The 17,510-nt window shown below is 31.3% G+C and overlaps 1 protein-coding gene across 1 annotated transcript; it reads left to right on the top strand.

The window, feature by feature from the left end:
- The first annotated feature begins 3,351 nt into the window (after positions 1 to 3,351).
- On the top strand, positions 3,352 to 5,866 carry LOC112005560 (ATP-dependent DNA helicase Q-like 2). The gene is made up of 4 exons (XM_065771701.1): positions 3,352 to 3,372; positions 3,935 to 4,013; positions 4,671 to 4,888; positions 5,407 to 5,866. The coding sequence occupies exons 1-4, from the start codon at positions 3,352 to 3,354 to the stop codon at positions 5,668 to 5,670; spliced, it is 582 nt and encodes a 193-aa protein (XP_065627773.1). The 3' UTR covers positions 5,671 to 5,866.
- The last annotated feature ends 11,644 nt before the right edge of the window (positions 5,867 to 17,510 follow it).

The raw sequence follows: 17,510 nt of genomic DNA, 5'->3' as shown, positions 1-17,510 counted from the left end.
TGGCTTTGGTGCTTATATCCCTCATGTTATCTTGTCTTCTGGTAAAGTCTTGTTCCATTTATCTCCTAAGCTTTTTGGGTGTATTTTCTATTTTCACATCTTAGGTCCAGGAGTTGATAAACTTGATCCTAGATCTCTTAATGTATTTTTCCTAGGTATTCTTGTACTTAGAAGGGATACAAGTGTTATTCCCTTACACTTTGCCATCATTTTTTATCGTTGATGTCACTCTTCTTGAGTTGACCTTATATTATTCTTCTAGTTTTGATAATTCTCCTCCACATGTCCCTTGCCTCCATTCTCTCCTCCTGCCACTATTCCCAAAAAACTATTTCTAGTGTATAGTCCTTAGCAACCAAGTCCCAATCCACTTTTTGATTGTGATGCTCTTCCTACTATGCTGCATAAAGATATATTTACTTGTACTTGTCATCCCATTTCCCCGTTTGTAACATATGTCTCCACCTTTTTGTGCTTTTATTTCTTGTGTAAATTATAGGGTCGATTTTGGTTTCAAATTTAATAAATTTTGATTTGATCTTCGAAAATTTAAAAAATGGTTCAATATAAAAAAAAATTTAATATAATAATATCTTATAAAAATCAACACATCATTCATATTATATTATATTATTTTTCTTTACTATTTGGTTAAAAAAAAAAACCCAGCGCCAAGATAATCATTCTGATGGAATGTTTTTCTCCGGCCTGGAACAGATGATAAAGACTCCTGGATAGACTTAGGGTCCATTTGGTTGGGGTGAAAACAGGGAGGATAGAAAATAGGGGAGAGAAAAGGGTTTTTTGGGTTGTTTGGTTGGGGTGGAAAATTGGAGAGATCTTGGTGGGGCTAGGTATTTTCTCTCTGGGCCCACCAAAATCTTATCTCCCCAATTTGGGGTGATTTAGGAGAGAAACTGAGGAGTAGGGTAAGAGGGAAAACACCAAATCTGCCCCTCTCACTCCACTGTCTGTGTGCTTAACGTGGTTCCTTTTTTTTTTTTTTTTTTTCCTCCTGTATCTCAAGGAAGCTATGGTTTCAATGTCTTTCAATGAGTTTTTTTTTTTTTTTCCTTTTAATCAAATAGTGTCTTTTTTTTTTTCTTTGTTAATCAANGTGCACATCTGTGTCTTAAGAAAGTAAGCAGGTCTTTTTGTGTGTTACACTCTCTGCTGCTCATCTTTGTGGGTTCAAATGTCTGTTAATGATTTTTTTATTTTTAATTTTTCATGCCGTGGCTAGCTTTCTGTTTATAGAAAAAATTTAGACGTATGAAATGAACATTAAAATTCCTGATATTTTATGCTCAATAATTAAAACATGCAGAGCTATTAGGGTGACATTTATAGACTTTGACATCTAGCATGATGGAAATTAATTTTATTAATTTCTTTTGCCACGTTGGGCAAACTAGTGAATTTGCTATACACCACCCACAGAGGTGCTTTAGTGGTAGGAAGCCCTCCAACTCATCAACTTGTGAGTCCGAGGTTGAGATTTCAAGCATTGGCACTCCCCATTAATTGAGAGGATGGTCCCACGCCATTCATGAGTAGGGTTCAAGTGGGCCTGGGGCAGTGAACTCACCAGTTAGCTCTCTTTTTTTACTTAAAAAAAAAAAAAAAAAAAAAAAAAAAAAAAAAAAAAAACCCTAATGATTGTGCAGACAGATGAAAAACATTCTCTACTGACACCCATATTGCAAATGGTTATTCACTACTGCTTCAAATTCTAATGTAAAATTATTCATTAGAAAAATGTGAAATTCGATTTATGTATTGGAAATCCTATCAGTTGTGCACAATGTGTGCAGAAAGGACTGTAACATATAATGCCATAATCAACTAGTAGGTCTATTTTGTTCAAACTATTTTTTTCTCCTCTTTCAGAACATGGTAATTTTGCACATTTTGTAGCACATTGAATGTAATTAACAAATAAATTTTTCGCAACTTTCTGCACAGCTTTTAGCAGTTCATCAAGAAAAGTTATAAGATTTTAAAATATATATAAGGTCAAGAGAGGAGATTCTTACCAATATACGATCTAATATAAGCTTTATGACAAGTTGTTCTGTTTCCTCTCTCTTCAGTTCAGAACCTAGGGAATTTGTAATCCGATAAATTACCATATGATAGACAGAAAGTATTGGCTTCAAGCAGTGCATTAAAATAAGAAAGAAAGAAAAAAGATACAATGTAAGGATTAATAAAAATGACATGAATTTTGAAGAACAAAAGGAGGAGAGCTTCATGTATCGGTTATGATTCATCAAAACAATCCTGAAAGAAATATTAGGAGCATTGACCATTGCTTTATAAGACATCTTTCAAAATATGGTTACTAATACCTAAAAGTGGCTAAAACTATAGAAGGAACATAGTGTTAGGCATTAGCAATAAAACCAATTCATGATGTAAATTGCAGAGAATCTTTTTCGAGAAGCCCATCTAGTTGCTGGGCCCATACCCGCCTGCTACTGCATATTTTTATAGGTATAGTGCAAGAGGAGCCATCCTCATTCCTAAGTGACTTATAAAGAATAGATCTAGGAATCCTCCACAGTCAACACGGCACATAACGCCCTGTTCTGCAGGGAGTTTTTGAATTTCCAGTTCCCCACTACCACTAATTCTAAACCTTACAACATCCCTAATATTCTTGACAATACAGTCCTCTCTAAGAGAATCATACTATTATTTCTTTGGAGCCAAATCTGATAGATGGTAGTAGCAAAACCACCCTACTGATGGTCTTTAATCCTTTGCCTTATAGATAATTCAAACCACACTTCATCCCAGCTGGAAATCTGACTCTTGCACAGTCCCATCTTCAAAAGATGCAACCAATAAGTATTTGATCCTTTTTTTTTTTCACTTGAACCCTACTCATGAATGGCGTGGGACCATCCTCTCAATTAATGGGGAGTGCCAATGCTTGAAATCTCAACCTCGGACTCACAAGTTGATGAGTTGGAGGGCTTCCTACCACTAAAGCACCTCTGTGGGTGGTGTATAGCAAATTCACTAGTTTGCCCAACGTGGCAAAAGAAATTAATAAAATTAATTTCCATCATGCTAGATGTCAAAGTCTATAAATGTCACCCTAATAGCTCTGCATGTTTTAATTATTGAGCATAAAATATCAGGAATTTTAATGTTCATTTCATACGTCTAAATTTTTTCTATAAACAGAAAGCTAGCCACGGCATGAAAAATTAAAAATAAAAAAATCATTAACAGACATTTGAACCCACAAAGATGAGCAGCAGAGAGTGTAACACACAAAAAGACCTGCTTACTTTCTTAAGACACAGATGTGCACAAATACACAGACACATGCAAAAATAAATGTGTTTGAATGATATCTGGGTTTGTGAGCTTTTGAATTGAACCTTGGTTAGGTTGGGCTACTTCTATATTAAACAAGTATAGCCAAGCCTTAAGCCAAGTGTTTGTGACAAGCTTGTGAGCGCTTTGCATTTTTAACCAGATTCTTCCTACCTTGGTCTTTTAAAAATCAAAGGGGTGTGCCGGTGTGGAATGCTAACTTGTAACTGGGCTATTTTTGGTAATGCTGTCTAATTGGATGTCCATCGTAGGAAGCCATTCTATTTTTTCAATCTATGATTTAATGGATTTTTGTAACTTATGTACTTGATTGTTATGATCCCCAGCTGTATACGTCGTGTATACTTGAGTGATTCTTTTTTATGATTTGAATAAAATTTACATCACTTATTGAAAAAAAACTGGGCTATTTTTGGTCTATAATACAGAATTGTTGTCCAATTATCTGTATCTAAAAGATCTGTAATATGATAAAATCTGCCTTTAAAACTCTGTTCTTTCAGTTGACCAATTGAAAATTTGCTCTTATTTCAACTCTGCATTTATCAGTATTTTATATGGAACCAATGTATTCTTGATGTAGAAAGAAGAATTTCAGCATACAGCTTATGCCACAAATGCTTACGTAACATTAGGGCCATTTGCCAAGCAAGTCTTACATGGTAAGGGTTTCATTTTGAAAGAAAATGCTTGCTTATAAGCAGTTAAATTTCTGGAATTGATAGACTATGAATTCTGTTACTTCAAACCCCTTTCATGATATTTACAACAGTTATTTGCAGAAGGTAGCCATAAGTTCAACGGGGGTATTCTTGTTATGAACCTCACCTGTTAGCATCTTTTTCATTGTGTACTCCATTTGGTACTTCCACTCTCTCTTGATGTTTTTAAGTCAGCAGGACTTACCTGAACTAATAGGATATTCCATGGCAGTAGGTGCCTTTCTAATGGTTCAAATCATAAATCTTCAGATTGAGTTGCTATATTTATCGTTCTTGGATTGATTCTTCAATTTGTGAGAAACATTCAGCAAGGTAGACTCTTGAAAATATAATAATTAGATCGGATTGCTCCCTGTCTGAGCTGTTTATGGACGTATTCCCTTAAAATGATACATCTTGAACATATATATATATATATATTGCTGTTTCTCCTTACATTCCTGAATGAGCTCAATTGGATTACTGCTGTCGTTTATTTTTAACTTATTTTCTCTTTCAGTCCACCATTATCTACTTGTCTCAGTAATATTTTTCAAAGAAGGAAATTTTTTATAATAGGCCTAAGTGCATTGCTTACTTTTTGTCTAATGCATGTAGGAAAGAAAAATGTGAAACTTGAAATTTCTAGTGGAGAGAAGAATACAGCTAGTCTGAAATCAGCCAAACGCAATCTTTCATCCTCTGTTTTGGAGTTCAAGCTTGATGAGCTTCGGAAAGAAGTGTCTGCGATCCATGGGAAAATATTCCCTCATTCTGTCCTGTCTACTCAACAAATCAGCATGATAAGTGCGCAGAAGCCAAATTCATTGGAACAGGCAAGTTCACTAGTCCAATTGGTTTTGAGTACTAATCCTTCTATGAGTTTGTTTCAATAATGTCTTGGTTTGTTGATCTTGTGGCTTGTGCATCTAATATGGTTATGAAAGCCAGAATAACATATTCATTTGAACTAAGGAAAAGGGGGGTGGGGGTTCAAACGCATTGTGCGAAATGTAAATATGTAGTATCAGAAATATCATGTAAATGCAATTTTCACAATATTTTTTGTTCAGAGATCTTTCAAAATTTGATCATCACCCTTGATTGTGAAAATTTAGTACAAATATGATAACTGTGATGTGACACAAATGTGAAAATTAAGGTCTGGGGAAAATATTTGTGAATCTAAAGTTTTTGGATTAATGTGAATCTAAACTTTAAAAAAAAAAAAAAAAAATTATGTGTATTAATAGGAACCTGTAGCAATTTTGAATTCTCAAGCTTCGGAACTGAATTGTTCATTTCTTTTCTTCTACTGAAATCACAGTCATAACATATCAAAATTTTCTTACAGTTGGAGAAAATCATTGGGAAATTGAAGACAGAGAAGTATGGAAGTAGAATTCTTGAACAAATTGAGAAGTACCGCGATTGTGTTCAGACTGATGAGTTAAATGAAGGGCAAGGCAGTCAAAATAGAGGCACCAAACGGCAGAAAACCAAAAAGGATCAGACTGATGAGTTAAATGGAGGGCGAGGAAGTCAAAATAGAGGCACCAAACGGAGGAAAACCAAAAAGGATCTCGTTGTCATTGAAAGCAGTGATGACGAAGCATGATAGGATCAGTATTTTATAAATTGAAAGAGGATCAATAATTTAGAAATTGAAGTGGCGATTTTGTCATTGCCTCATTCCTTCACCACCCCTTTTGGAGAGGTAGGAGTCCTACCGTAGGACTATGTACACTCTCTCATGGATGTTTATAACTTGAATATTTATTTGAGACCGTGAGGTGATCTTGATTGTTGTTAAAGTTGAGTTCCTTGGTGAAAATTTAATTTAATTTTTAACTTATAATTTAGAAAGGGAGGAGATGGGTATGTGGTGTCGAGTTTGACAAACTATATGAAAAAAAAAAGAAAAAGAAAAGCTGTTATATACTTTCCACTTCTTAAAATAAATTTTCTAGAGCCATTGGAAGTTTTTACTTTTACTTTTTTTATTGTTTTCAGCCAATTGTGTGACAGGTCGAACGATCTAGAATATGGAAAAATAGTTTAATTTAATTTTATTATTTTACAATTATGGGAAGATCATGATTTATAAGCTCAAAGTTACAATGAGGTTTGAGGAATTTGAATCCTAAATGTCTTCAATGAAAACCGCTAGAGGTGTCAATTAATCTACAAGACTACAAGGCTCTTGGTAACAAGTAGTTGTTGCTTGTGCAAATATGCGAGAATAATTGAAATTCTTTAAATTATGAAGTAAATTACATAAATATTAGTTTCTAATCAGTTTAAAAAAAATAGAATTATATTATTATGTTTTAATGTGATTACTCATAAGTTGATATATCTTGTTAAAGTTATTTAAAAGGGGCTTCAAGTTCTTAAATTAGTGAAAATATTTGGTCTAATGATGTATAATTTTTGGTATTTATCATTATGTATCCTTTTTTTTTCCAAAATTAATAATTCCTCACTACAATTTGTAATGCTATGTAGGTACTTCATTTTGCAACATTTGTTTGACCTCATCAAGGGCAAAACTGTAGTTGCACATCTTGATGGTAAAATTGTAATTTTGATTGTCAGATATCCTAAACATTCATATAAAATAAATCTTGAAGTCCATAATGATCAAACCTGTGTCATGTGATTCATTCGAACCATCAGATTAAAAGTTAATAGACAAATCAAGTTCAAATGATTAACATGCATCCCTATGATTAGGAAAGGTGAATAGTAAAAAAAAAAAAAAAAAAAACTGGTTTTTTAAGCTAATGCCAAACGCACAATTAGTCAAGGAGCAACTCTTTCATGGGTATGGTGTGGAGAAATCAATCCAATCACAAAACAACACTGACTCCTCCCCCCCAAATCCAATCCCAACCATCCATAACCATCACGATCTCACCCTTTAAATGATAAACCAAAACAGCTAACATCTCCTACTCCCATCCTTTGGAGTCAAATCCCAATCAAACCTCACAACTACTCCATTCTAGCTGTTGGATCCAGAGGCTTGGGCCGTCAATCTCATGGTGCCCTTCTGACTTCTAAGCACTGATATCGGAGGTGGGTCCTAATTGGTTTCGTCTACTCTAGGGTCTAATGATCATTTCTCTCCTAGGTATTTCTCTCTCTCTCTCTCTCTCTCTCTCTCTCTCCTTTTGAACTTTTTTTTTTTTTTTTTTTTTGCTAATAGTTATACCATTAAATGCAAATATTTCAGTTGCCATTGGAGTTACAGAAGGGACAATAAAAATTTTCAACACTAGAGATGGAGCAATGAATAATCTAAACATGCAGACTATTGCAAGCTGCTTTACACAGTATTTTTTCAATTTTTGCCATGATGGTATTCAGATATAGATGTCAGGGAAACACATTGCAGTAGATTTCTTTTAAAATGAATTTTTTACTTTATGTAATGATTAAGTAGCAGAGTAAGTAGTAGTCAAAGTCTACCTTTTGAAAGCCAAATTGATACTTGTTGTATCTTTGTAGTTTGTCTGCTTCCTCTAGATACTTTGCAACGAGAGACCTGTTTGCAATGCATGAGAGTGGTGTTTTTTTTTTTTTTTTTTTTTTTTTGATACCACGCATGAGAGTATGTTATATATCATTTCAAGTTATATATATATATATATATATTATGAGATAGAAATCACTATATCAATAGTAAGTTGTTGCATATACATATCAAACTAGTGAATTATTTATCCTTTCATATGTGAACTCGTGGAAAAGTGATTTCTTAGTAAACAAATTGTAACATACATGAAAAGAAAATTTGACTTTATTGATTTGCTTATTAGGAAAAAAAAAAAAGCTACTTGGCANAAAAAATAAGTATGTTAAAAACATGCAAAGGAACCACCATAGGTGGTGGGTTATCAAATATAACAAAATCTAAAGTTTGAGTATAAGTACAACCTAACTAAATTTCTTCCTAATGATGAGAACGTGATTAAAGAACTGGTCTAAGTGGGCTATAGACTAAGAAATAACCTGCAAATCAAGAAAGGATAGACTATAATGGATTGGGCCTGCAATAAAATTTGAGCTTACAGTGCATCAATTTAGAGCATCCAACATGTAAGATCCACATAGGGGCATCCATGTAGCTTGTATGGGAAAAATATTAGGGGAGGCAATTCGTGTTCGCAAGTTGAGTTCGTGTCATATCGAGTCATGAGTATTCGTTTATATGGGTTGACTCAATCCAACTTGTTTAGTAAATGTGTTAGGAACTCTCAACCTGAATACGGCCTATTTATTAAACAAGTCAACCTGACCTAACACGTTTAATTCATTTAATTAACAAGTCATATAAAGATCAATACAAATGACCCGTTTAATAATTTGTTTAATAATCTATTTGATTAATAGGTCATATCTAATTTATATAATTTTCATCAATTCCCATATATCTAAAATTAAAATACAATTACAATCATAAATATAGTAATAAACATATAAAAACAACCATAAATTAAGCAATAATATCAAAATGACTAATAACTTTATAAGCTAAACGGGTCAAACAGGTCAGACGGGTTCGCATGTTGAATATGAACATGACTCATTTATTAAACAAGTTAGCCATGTCAACCCGAATATGACCCGAACCCATTTATCCTCAACTCATGACCTGTTTATAAGTGGGTTAGTCGTGTTGGGTTCACAGGTCGTGTCAGATTTCGTCATCCCTTAAAAAATACCCTGACACCTTGTTAAACTTTAGGGTAGTGGGACTTACACTCATGAATTTTCATTTTAGCAAATTTAGTAATGTCATATACCCAACGCTAGAAAAAAAACAAAACAAAAAAATCTCAAACCTTTGAAGCACATCTCTTTGCACAGACAAACAGATACACAGAAGCCATCAACAGATTATGCTACAAGAATAAAGACTCTTTCATATGTCCACCACAACTGCAAGTCTTAAAAGATCAAACATGCAGGAAACATATATTGCAAATTGAGGTCTAGTAATTTTCTACAATGCGTTGTTATGCCAGACCAAAGAATCAAATGACCAGCTACAATTAACTTCAAGTCGGTTAACACATGACAGGAGAAAACAAGGCGTTTTGCAATGCAACATAAAAAGGTTAAAGGATATGAGTATAATTTATTTAAGAAATAGATTTCAGTCAAAAGAAGTCACTGTCAAAGAACTCGACCTACTGAAGTACCAAAAGGTGTGCCGTGCAGGTTGGTTAATCATAACTTACACTACCAGGTGTTGCGCCATATGTAATAATTTTTAATGATAGAAATTAAGAGTAAAAAAAAAAAAAAAAAGACAATTTTCAATCGCAACCTTCAAATAGAAAAAGTTGAAAAATTAAAATTAAAAAGTGAAGAAGTAAAATATTTGGTAAGAGAAATAAGAGTAAATCAATTTGGTGCAATATCCTAAAAATTGCATGTGATGTCAATTTGTAATTCAGCCACCTAGAGAGAAAAGCAATCAAATAGTCACAAGCCAAGCATCAGGATGGAAGACATTGCCACGTGATAAGATTTGAGGAGGATAAATTTACAAGCATCCTAGGTTACAATAATTCTCACGGGGTACCCAATATATCAAAACAGAATGACCAAAACTTTAAATTAAAGTACTACGAAGAAGAAGAAGAAGAAGAAGAAGAAGTAGGCCCAAAGCCATTGATATTTGTACAACTCTGAACTTTAATGTTGGAACCCTCATCATCAACTACACCAATCTCTGTTGAAGAGTCTTCGTTACTCAAAACTTAGCATGGGAATCTATGCACGTGAGGACTAATAAGAAAGAAAGAAATAATTAAATAAGATAATAAAGAGGTAATTATTATTATTATTATCTATATATATATATATATATATTATGTATAAAACCAATGCCTCTAAATCTCTTACAATTTTTCACGTCAGCATAATATTTAAATAAAATTATCATTTTATTTAAATATTTTAAACTCAAACTTATCATTATCATTTTTTTTAAAATTTTTTTTTTTGTTTAGTTCAAACTTAACAAAGAGTGAAATTCTATCTCTCTAACAAGTCTAACTTAAACTCAAACTCATACATTGATTAAAAAAAAAAAATTGAATAAATCCTATATTAAGATTATCCTACACGTGGCTTTATTTGGATAAATATAAAAATCATCAATTATTGATAAGTTCAACTTCTTTGGATGATAAAACAATTCTACTGCAACTTCTTTAAATAGTCATTTTCGTACATAAATAGGGGTGTCAAATGGGTGGGTTTGGGGTGAGCATAATTAAGTTGGGCATATAAAACTCATTCACCCATTAAAATCCATTTAACTAATTGCTTCTAACCCAAACCCAACCTAACCCAATTATAATGGGTAAACCCCAATCCACACAATTATCAAAATTACCAAAATGCCTCCTAAAGTGAAAAGGACCAAAGTACCAAAATATTTTAGTTTGCATTTTTTTAATGACACATCACCATTTTAATTTTCTGTCACTTTCTCGTCAATTTTCTCACTCTGCTCCTCCCCTTCGACTTTCTGATCTTGCTCATCCAATTTCGCCACCTTCACCTCCTTGCTCTTCTTCGTCTCGGCCTTGGCGGTCGAGTCCGCGTGATCTTGTTCATTGATCGTATCGTATTTTTTCTTCGGGGCCACGACTCACCAGAGCTTGACCGCAACATTGGCAATGGAGTGGTACTTCTGCATTTGGAGCACTGGGATCCAATTTAGCCTCCGGCGGTGTATTGTACCGAACACCGCATCATATTCCATGGAATAATATTCTGTTTGGCTATGGAGAAAATGCTGGAAAAGATGAAGAGAATTGGATTTTGAGTTTCAAATGTTCTCTTAACGTATTTCTTTAATATTTCGACTCTGTTTGGTTATCGAGAAAATCATAGGATGGTTAATTTTCATTCGTTTAGTCCAATTTTTTTTAATTATTATAAACTACGTTTTATTCTTCTTCTTCTTCTTCTTTTTAATTATTTTTTATTTGTGAGTAATATTTTGTTTGGTTGGGGAGAAAATTCTAGAAAAGGGAAAGAGAATTTGTATATTTGAGTTTCAAATGTTCTCTTAAATTTCTTAAATAGTTGGACTCTGTTTGGTTATCAAGAAAATCACAGGATGTTTAATTTTCATTTGTTTAGTCCAGATTTTTTATTATTAAAAATTATGTTTTATTCTTTTTTTTTTAAATATTTTTTATGAGAAGGGCTGGGTTGAATTTGGTTATACTGTTTTTGGGTTAAATGAGCTTCAATGAGTTTTTAGTTAAAATTCAATAATTACTGAGTCTAATTGGGTTGATGCTTATTTAACTCAACTAATAATTGGGTGGGTTTGTGGGCAGACAAATGGGTTTGAGCTTATTTTGCCACCCTTATACATAAACCATCAAACTCTTTTTAGCTATTTTTTACAAAATAAAAAAATTTACAATAATTGAAATTATTCTTTTGAATGTAACCCATCTTTCTTTTATATTTTTTTATTGTTTAGTTATATATATATATATATTGTGTTGTTTCAATAATTTCTAAGAAGTGAAAAATCATCTAATTCTTTAATATTTTTTATTCTTTTAGAAGTTTTAATATCTGAATTTTTGAGTTATTTTTTTGCAGTATTTGAAATTTTCTAAAAAAATTTTTGTAAGCAATTTCATGTTTAAGCAATGACTTATTCATCAAATTGTAACACAAATTGAAGTCATACAAGAACAAATCATGCAATAGTGTAGTTTCTTAACTAATTTAAAATTTTATAAAATTATTTTAGTTTACTTTATAAATATGTAAGCTCCCGTGCATTGCACGAATTAGCAATTAGTTATTATTATAAGCAAATTCGGGGTGAGAATATATGAGAAAGAAATATTAGGAAAAAGACCAAAAACAGATGGCTTGCTGAAAATAGAAAGTGACTTTCGAATAGCTGAAGGGACATTTTCACAAAGTCTGGAATGCGTGCTGCAAAGGCTACCTTTAAGAACCACTACAAAGCTATTATTTGTCAGTGTCAACCGCCCAACCCAATATTACAACTTTTCTCATTTACTCTCTCTCTCTCTCTCTCTCTCTCTAAGTTTTTATTATTATTAGTTTTTACTTACTAGTATTAAACAATTTCACATATCAGTAAGTGTAGAATTCTTTTGTCAAAATATTTCTCTCTTGTTTGGTTTGAGAGGAAAATGAGGGAAAGGAAGAGAAATTAAATTCTTTCTGCTGTTTGGATAGTATGATAGAAAAGGAAATGAACTAAATTTGTTAAGAAAACTATCACTTTGGCCCACATTTTTTCCTTTCCCCTAATTTATTTTCTCTTCCCTTTCATTTTCTTCCTTCAAACCAAACATAGGGTTAGTTAGTGCTGACGTCCAACCATCTTTGTTATATATCAAGCCCTGTTAGTTGAATTTACATGTATGTGTCCACATTATCCTTGTGATCATAAAGCTATGTTTGATTGAGAAAAGTAAAAATGGAACAATAGAAAAAGTTGGGAGGATTAAAAAAGCATTTGTATTATATTTGGTTGGTATATAAGATACAAAAATGGAAGGATGAAAATATATATATATATATATATATATAAATTTATTTTGTTTTTTTATTTTTAAATGTTCAGGTTGTTTATTTTGAGTAAAATTAGTTGATTGAGCTTAATTATTTTTAGTTTTGCTATTCGTCATTTTTGTTGTTGGGCTAATTTTTTTAAGCTTGTTAATTATGTTTTAGATTTTAGACTTCTTTTTTTTATGGCATTTAAAAGGATCAATGCCATTGTTAAAGGGGACTAAGTATAATTTTATTGAACAAATTGCTAAAGTCAGTACATAAAGGGAAATAAAACAAAAAGAAAGAATAATTATAATAAATTATTTTTCCCTTTTATCCCTATTAATTATAAGCTAACAATATATTATGAGTCTATAAAAGTAGTTTTACATAAAGGGTAACATTTTCCTTTATTATTTTTAAAAAATTAGATGGAAGTTCAACTAACATTTATTTGTGTTTTTAACAGTGGCGTTTAAGATTTAAATATTTTTATTTCATTTGTCAATTTTTTTTTTTAAATTTAACAAAATGTGAAAGATGTGGTGGTCCCTTAGTAACTCTCTCAAATTTCTATTTTCTCCTCTTTTCCACTGTATCCATTCTAAGGATTTTACATCTTTTTTTCTTCCATCCCTTTTTTTGGTTTCCCCTTTCTTATTCACCAAAAGGAGCATTACACTATGCTTGGTTGGGAGGAAATGTGATTAATGGAAAACACATGTTTTCCGTTGTTTAATTCATAATGAAAAGTGGGAGGAAAAGGTAGGTCCAAAATTTTCTACTCTAGCCCACTAAAATTAGATCTCTTCAAATGAATACATTGAATAGCTTAAGTCAAAGGGGTCAACTACCAATTTTCTTACCTTTTGGTTGCTTATTTTATTTATTTATTTTTTTAATGGGCATGATTTTTTTTTTTTTTGGTTGAATAAATTGTGTATGACTGCTGTTTGTTTTTAACTGGGGATGATTGAGCTTTGCTTTAAACGGGGCAAGTTTGCTTCTCTCTCTTTTTTTTTTTTTTTTTTTTTTTTTTTTTTTTTTTTTTTTTTTTAATTTGGGGCATGCTTTCTTCTAGCATAATTAAATGGTAGAAATGTGGCCTTTCTCTAATATGCACACAAATAATTTTTTTAAATTTAAATAAAAAAGCAAATATTCTATTGAAAAATTACTGTTTATATTAGTTCTTATTAATAGAAAAATATTAATTCTTTTTGTAACTTTTAACCAAAAAAAAAATCTTAGTTATTATATATAATAGGGGCATGATAGTAAATGTATATACACATTTTTCATACTATCACTTCTCTTATCAATCAAANTTTTTTTTTTTTTTTTTTTTTTTTGGTATCTTTGATGCTTGCGTCTATTACTGGGTAAGGAGAAAATATTTTGTTAAAATCTTTTAAATGTTCAGGTTGTTTATTTTGAGTAAAATTAGTTGATTGAGCTTAATTATTTTTAGTTTTGCTATTCGTCATTTTTGTTGTTGGGCTAATTTTTTTAAGCTTGTTAATTATGTTTTAGATTTTAGACTTAACTTTTTTTTATGGCATTTAAAAGGATCAATGCCATTGTTAAAGGGGACTAAGTATAATTTTATTGAACAAATTGCTAAAGTCAGTACATAAAGGGAAATAAAACAAAAAGAAAGAATAATTATAATAAATTATTTTCCCTTTTATCCCTATTAATTATAAGCTAACAATATATATGAGTCTATAAAAGTAGTTTTACATAAAGGGTAACATTTTCCTTTATTATTTTTAAAAAATTAGATGGAAGTTCAACTAACATTTATTTGTGTTTTTAACAGTGGCGTTTAAGATTTAAATATTTTTATTTCATTGTCAATTTTTTTTTTTAAATTTAACAAAATGTGAAAGATGTGGTGGTCCCTTAGTAACTCTCTCAAATTTCTATTTTCTCCTCTTTTCCACTGTATCCATTCTAAGGATTTTACATCTTTTTTTCTTCCATCCCTTTTTTTGGTTTCCCCTTTCTTATCACCAAAAGGAGCATTACACTATGCTTGGTTGGGAGGAAATGTGATTAATGGAAAACACATGTTTTCCGTTGTTTAATTCATAATGAAAAGTGGGAGGAAAAGGTAGGTCCAAAATTTTCTATCTAGCCCACTAAAATTAGATCTCTTCAAATGAATACATTGAATAGCTTAAGTCAAAGGGGTCAACTACCAATTTTCTTACCTTTTGGTTGCTTATTTTATTTTTTATTTTTTTTAATGGGCATGATTTTTTTTTTTTTTGGTTGAATAAATTGTGTATGACTGCGTTTGTTTTTAACTGGGGATGATTGAGCTTTGCTTTAAACGGGGCAAGTTTGCTTCTCTCTTTTTTTTTTTTTTTTTTTTTTTTTTTTTTTTTTTTTTTTAATTTGGGGCATGCTTCTCTTCTAGCATAATTAAATGGTAGAAATGTGGCCTTTCTCTAATATGCACACAAATAATTTTTTTAAATTTAAATAAAAAAGCAAATATTCTATTGAAAAATTACTGTTTATATTAGTTCTTATTAATAGAAAAATATTAATTCTTTTTGTAACTTTTAACCAAAAAAAAAATCTTAGTTATTATATATAATAGGGGCATGATAGTAAATGTATATGACACGATTATTAAAAAAAAAAAAAAAAAAAAAAAAACCAACAGCAGACACCTGTCGAGTTTCATTTTCATAAATAATCGCATTGTAATGTATTAAAAAACAATAATTTTGTATCTTTGTCTTCGTTAATGTTTTGTTAATACTAAATGAATGTTTTTTTAAAAGAGGAAAATGGATGCTTATTTGGAGTTTCATAATGATTTTTTTTTAATACTTCCGCCCCCTTAACTCTAAGTCTTGGCTTCATTCCTGAATGTAATTCTCTCCATTATTCAATAAAGAGACATATTTATGAAAGTTTTCTTATTTGTTCCACAATAAAATATGTGTCAACTCCACGGACTTGCACACACAACACATTCTCCTAAGATTTTCCTAAACCTAAATTAGCCAAAAAAAAAAAAAAAAAAAAGATCCTCACACCACTACGTGAGTTCATAATTTAATCCTAATTTTTGCTAACTTAAGTATCGATGAGTCCCCTGTTGGAACAATCTGACAATCCTCTGGTGCCATTTCAGTCCTCTGTGTAGGTGTTTATTGACAATTGGATCAACTACATCAACATTCACCTTGTTAAATGTATAGATTATTATCAAACGCAATGTATTATACCATGTTGTGTATGCTAGAATGGATGCGGAAAAGGAAGCATAGAATAGGAACATTAAGGACACGAGGGTTACATGGTTCAGCCTTGTCGGCCTACATCCACGGAGGAATCCCTTAAGGGCTACATCTTTATTGTATAAGAGTGTAGTACAAAACCTTTTTTTTATAATGAACCCTAACATGAGTATATATAGGCGACTAAACCCTAAACTACTAGTACAAGCAGGAATGGGCTTGGGCATATTACATTGGGCTAATATGACTAATATATATCTCTAACACACCTTTAGGGATTATCTACTACTTTGATTTTTATCTTCTAATTAGAATTGTTTGTTTTTTAAGATAATAAAGTTGTTTGACAATCTTAGGTTATTTCTTAAGTAGAGTTGACTTAATTCATGGTTCATATTATGTTTCTATTAGTAGAAAAACACATAAAAAGTTATGGGAAATAGACTTGACATTGAATTAATAAATCTAAGAATATTTTGGGAAAAATAAATAATTCCTTTAATTGATTGTTAGAAGTAAACCAAACAATGAAATTTTATCAAATTCTTAATCAAATCATGTGTAAATATAGTTACTCACTTACACTTATATGAAATCAAATTCTCAGGCATCGTTTTTTCAAGAATCTAGATGTTGGGAGGTATAACCAAACTCTACGTTGCCATTAACTTACAAAAGATGTATGGAGACCACATATTGCAATCGTTTAAAAATATTAAAAACTTAATTGACAAAATTAAAAATTTAAGAGCCAATTTAAAATAGGGTTTAACTTTTTTTTTTTTTCTATTTTCTTTTTCTTTTTCTTTTTTTAACTATGTACGTGACCTATAAAGAATGCAAATAAATGATTATAAAAAAAAAAAAAAAGAATGCAAATAAATTACTACAAAAGTACATGTCTAGAAGTAGAAAGTCATAAAAAGAACATCAGTAGTGTGTCTTCACATTTCTGGTGTGTGTACATATATATATATATATATATATATTGTGAGGTGATATATTGTGAGGTGGAGTTGGATCTGATTTAAGTTTTTTTTTTTGGATGAACAGGATCTGATTTTAGTACTGATCTGGGGTTTATTGTTGGAAAAACTGGTTTTGCATCTCATACAAAACCCATAGTGGGAGCAACACAATAATCTACTTCATTCATGATAGATAACATGTAACATTGAATCTAGAATAAAGAAAAGAAAGCGTACCTTAGTGTAGTAAAATTCAAAAACAAGAATTGAGAATACCTTTAACCTTCATCCCAATTCCACATGGTGTCCAAGATGAGTGGTCTCTCAATCAGTTCTTGTGTACGTTGATTTTCCTTTGGAAAAGTGTATTTTCAAGATCCTATAGAGAAAAACTATTTTCTCTTCCTTTTAATCATATGTACGTTTTAACTACCTTGACAGTTACTTTATTTAATAACTCTTATTAAGTAAATAATTGATTATCTAATTGGGTTAGCCTTTTGGGCTAACCCAATTGGGCTTAAGTATGTGGCTTGAGATGGGATCAAAGGGACTAATAAGGCTCTAGCTCCAATGGGCCTCAGACTTATCTGTCAACTCTTAATGAGCCCAAAGTTACCATTAATTATATAACACGTACCACTATA

Source organism: Quercus suber, unplaced genomic scaffold (genome assembly GCF_002906115.3).
Source record: "Quercus suber isolate HL8 unplaced genomic scaffold, Cork oak 2.0 scaffold_47, whole genome shotgun sequence".
NCBI classification, from domain to species: Eukaryota; Viridiplantae; Streptophyta; class Magnoliopsida; order Fagales; family Fagaceae; genus Quercus; species Quercus suber.
This window is presented reverse-complemented; position numbering and strand designations above follow the sequence as displayed.

Bases quoted from the DNA above. Each gene is read 5' to 3' on its own strand.
- LOC112005560 (XM_065771701.1), top strand. From the start codon at position 3,352: ATGTGTTTGAATGATATCTGG. The intron at 4,014-4,670 runs GTAAGGGTTTCA...TAATGCATGTAG, and splicing joins TGCCAAGCAAGTCTTACATG to GAAAGAAAAATGTGAAACTT. The intron at 4,889-5,406 runs GCAAGTTCACTA...ATTTTCTTACAG, and splicing joins AGCCAAATTCATTGGAACAG to TTGGAGAAAATCATTGGGAA.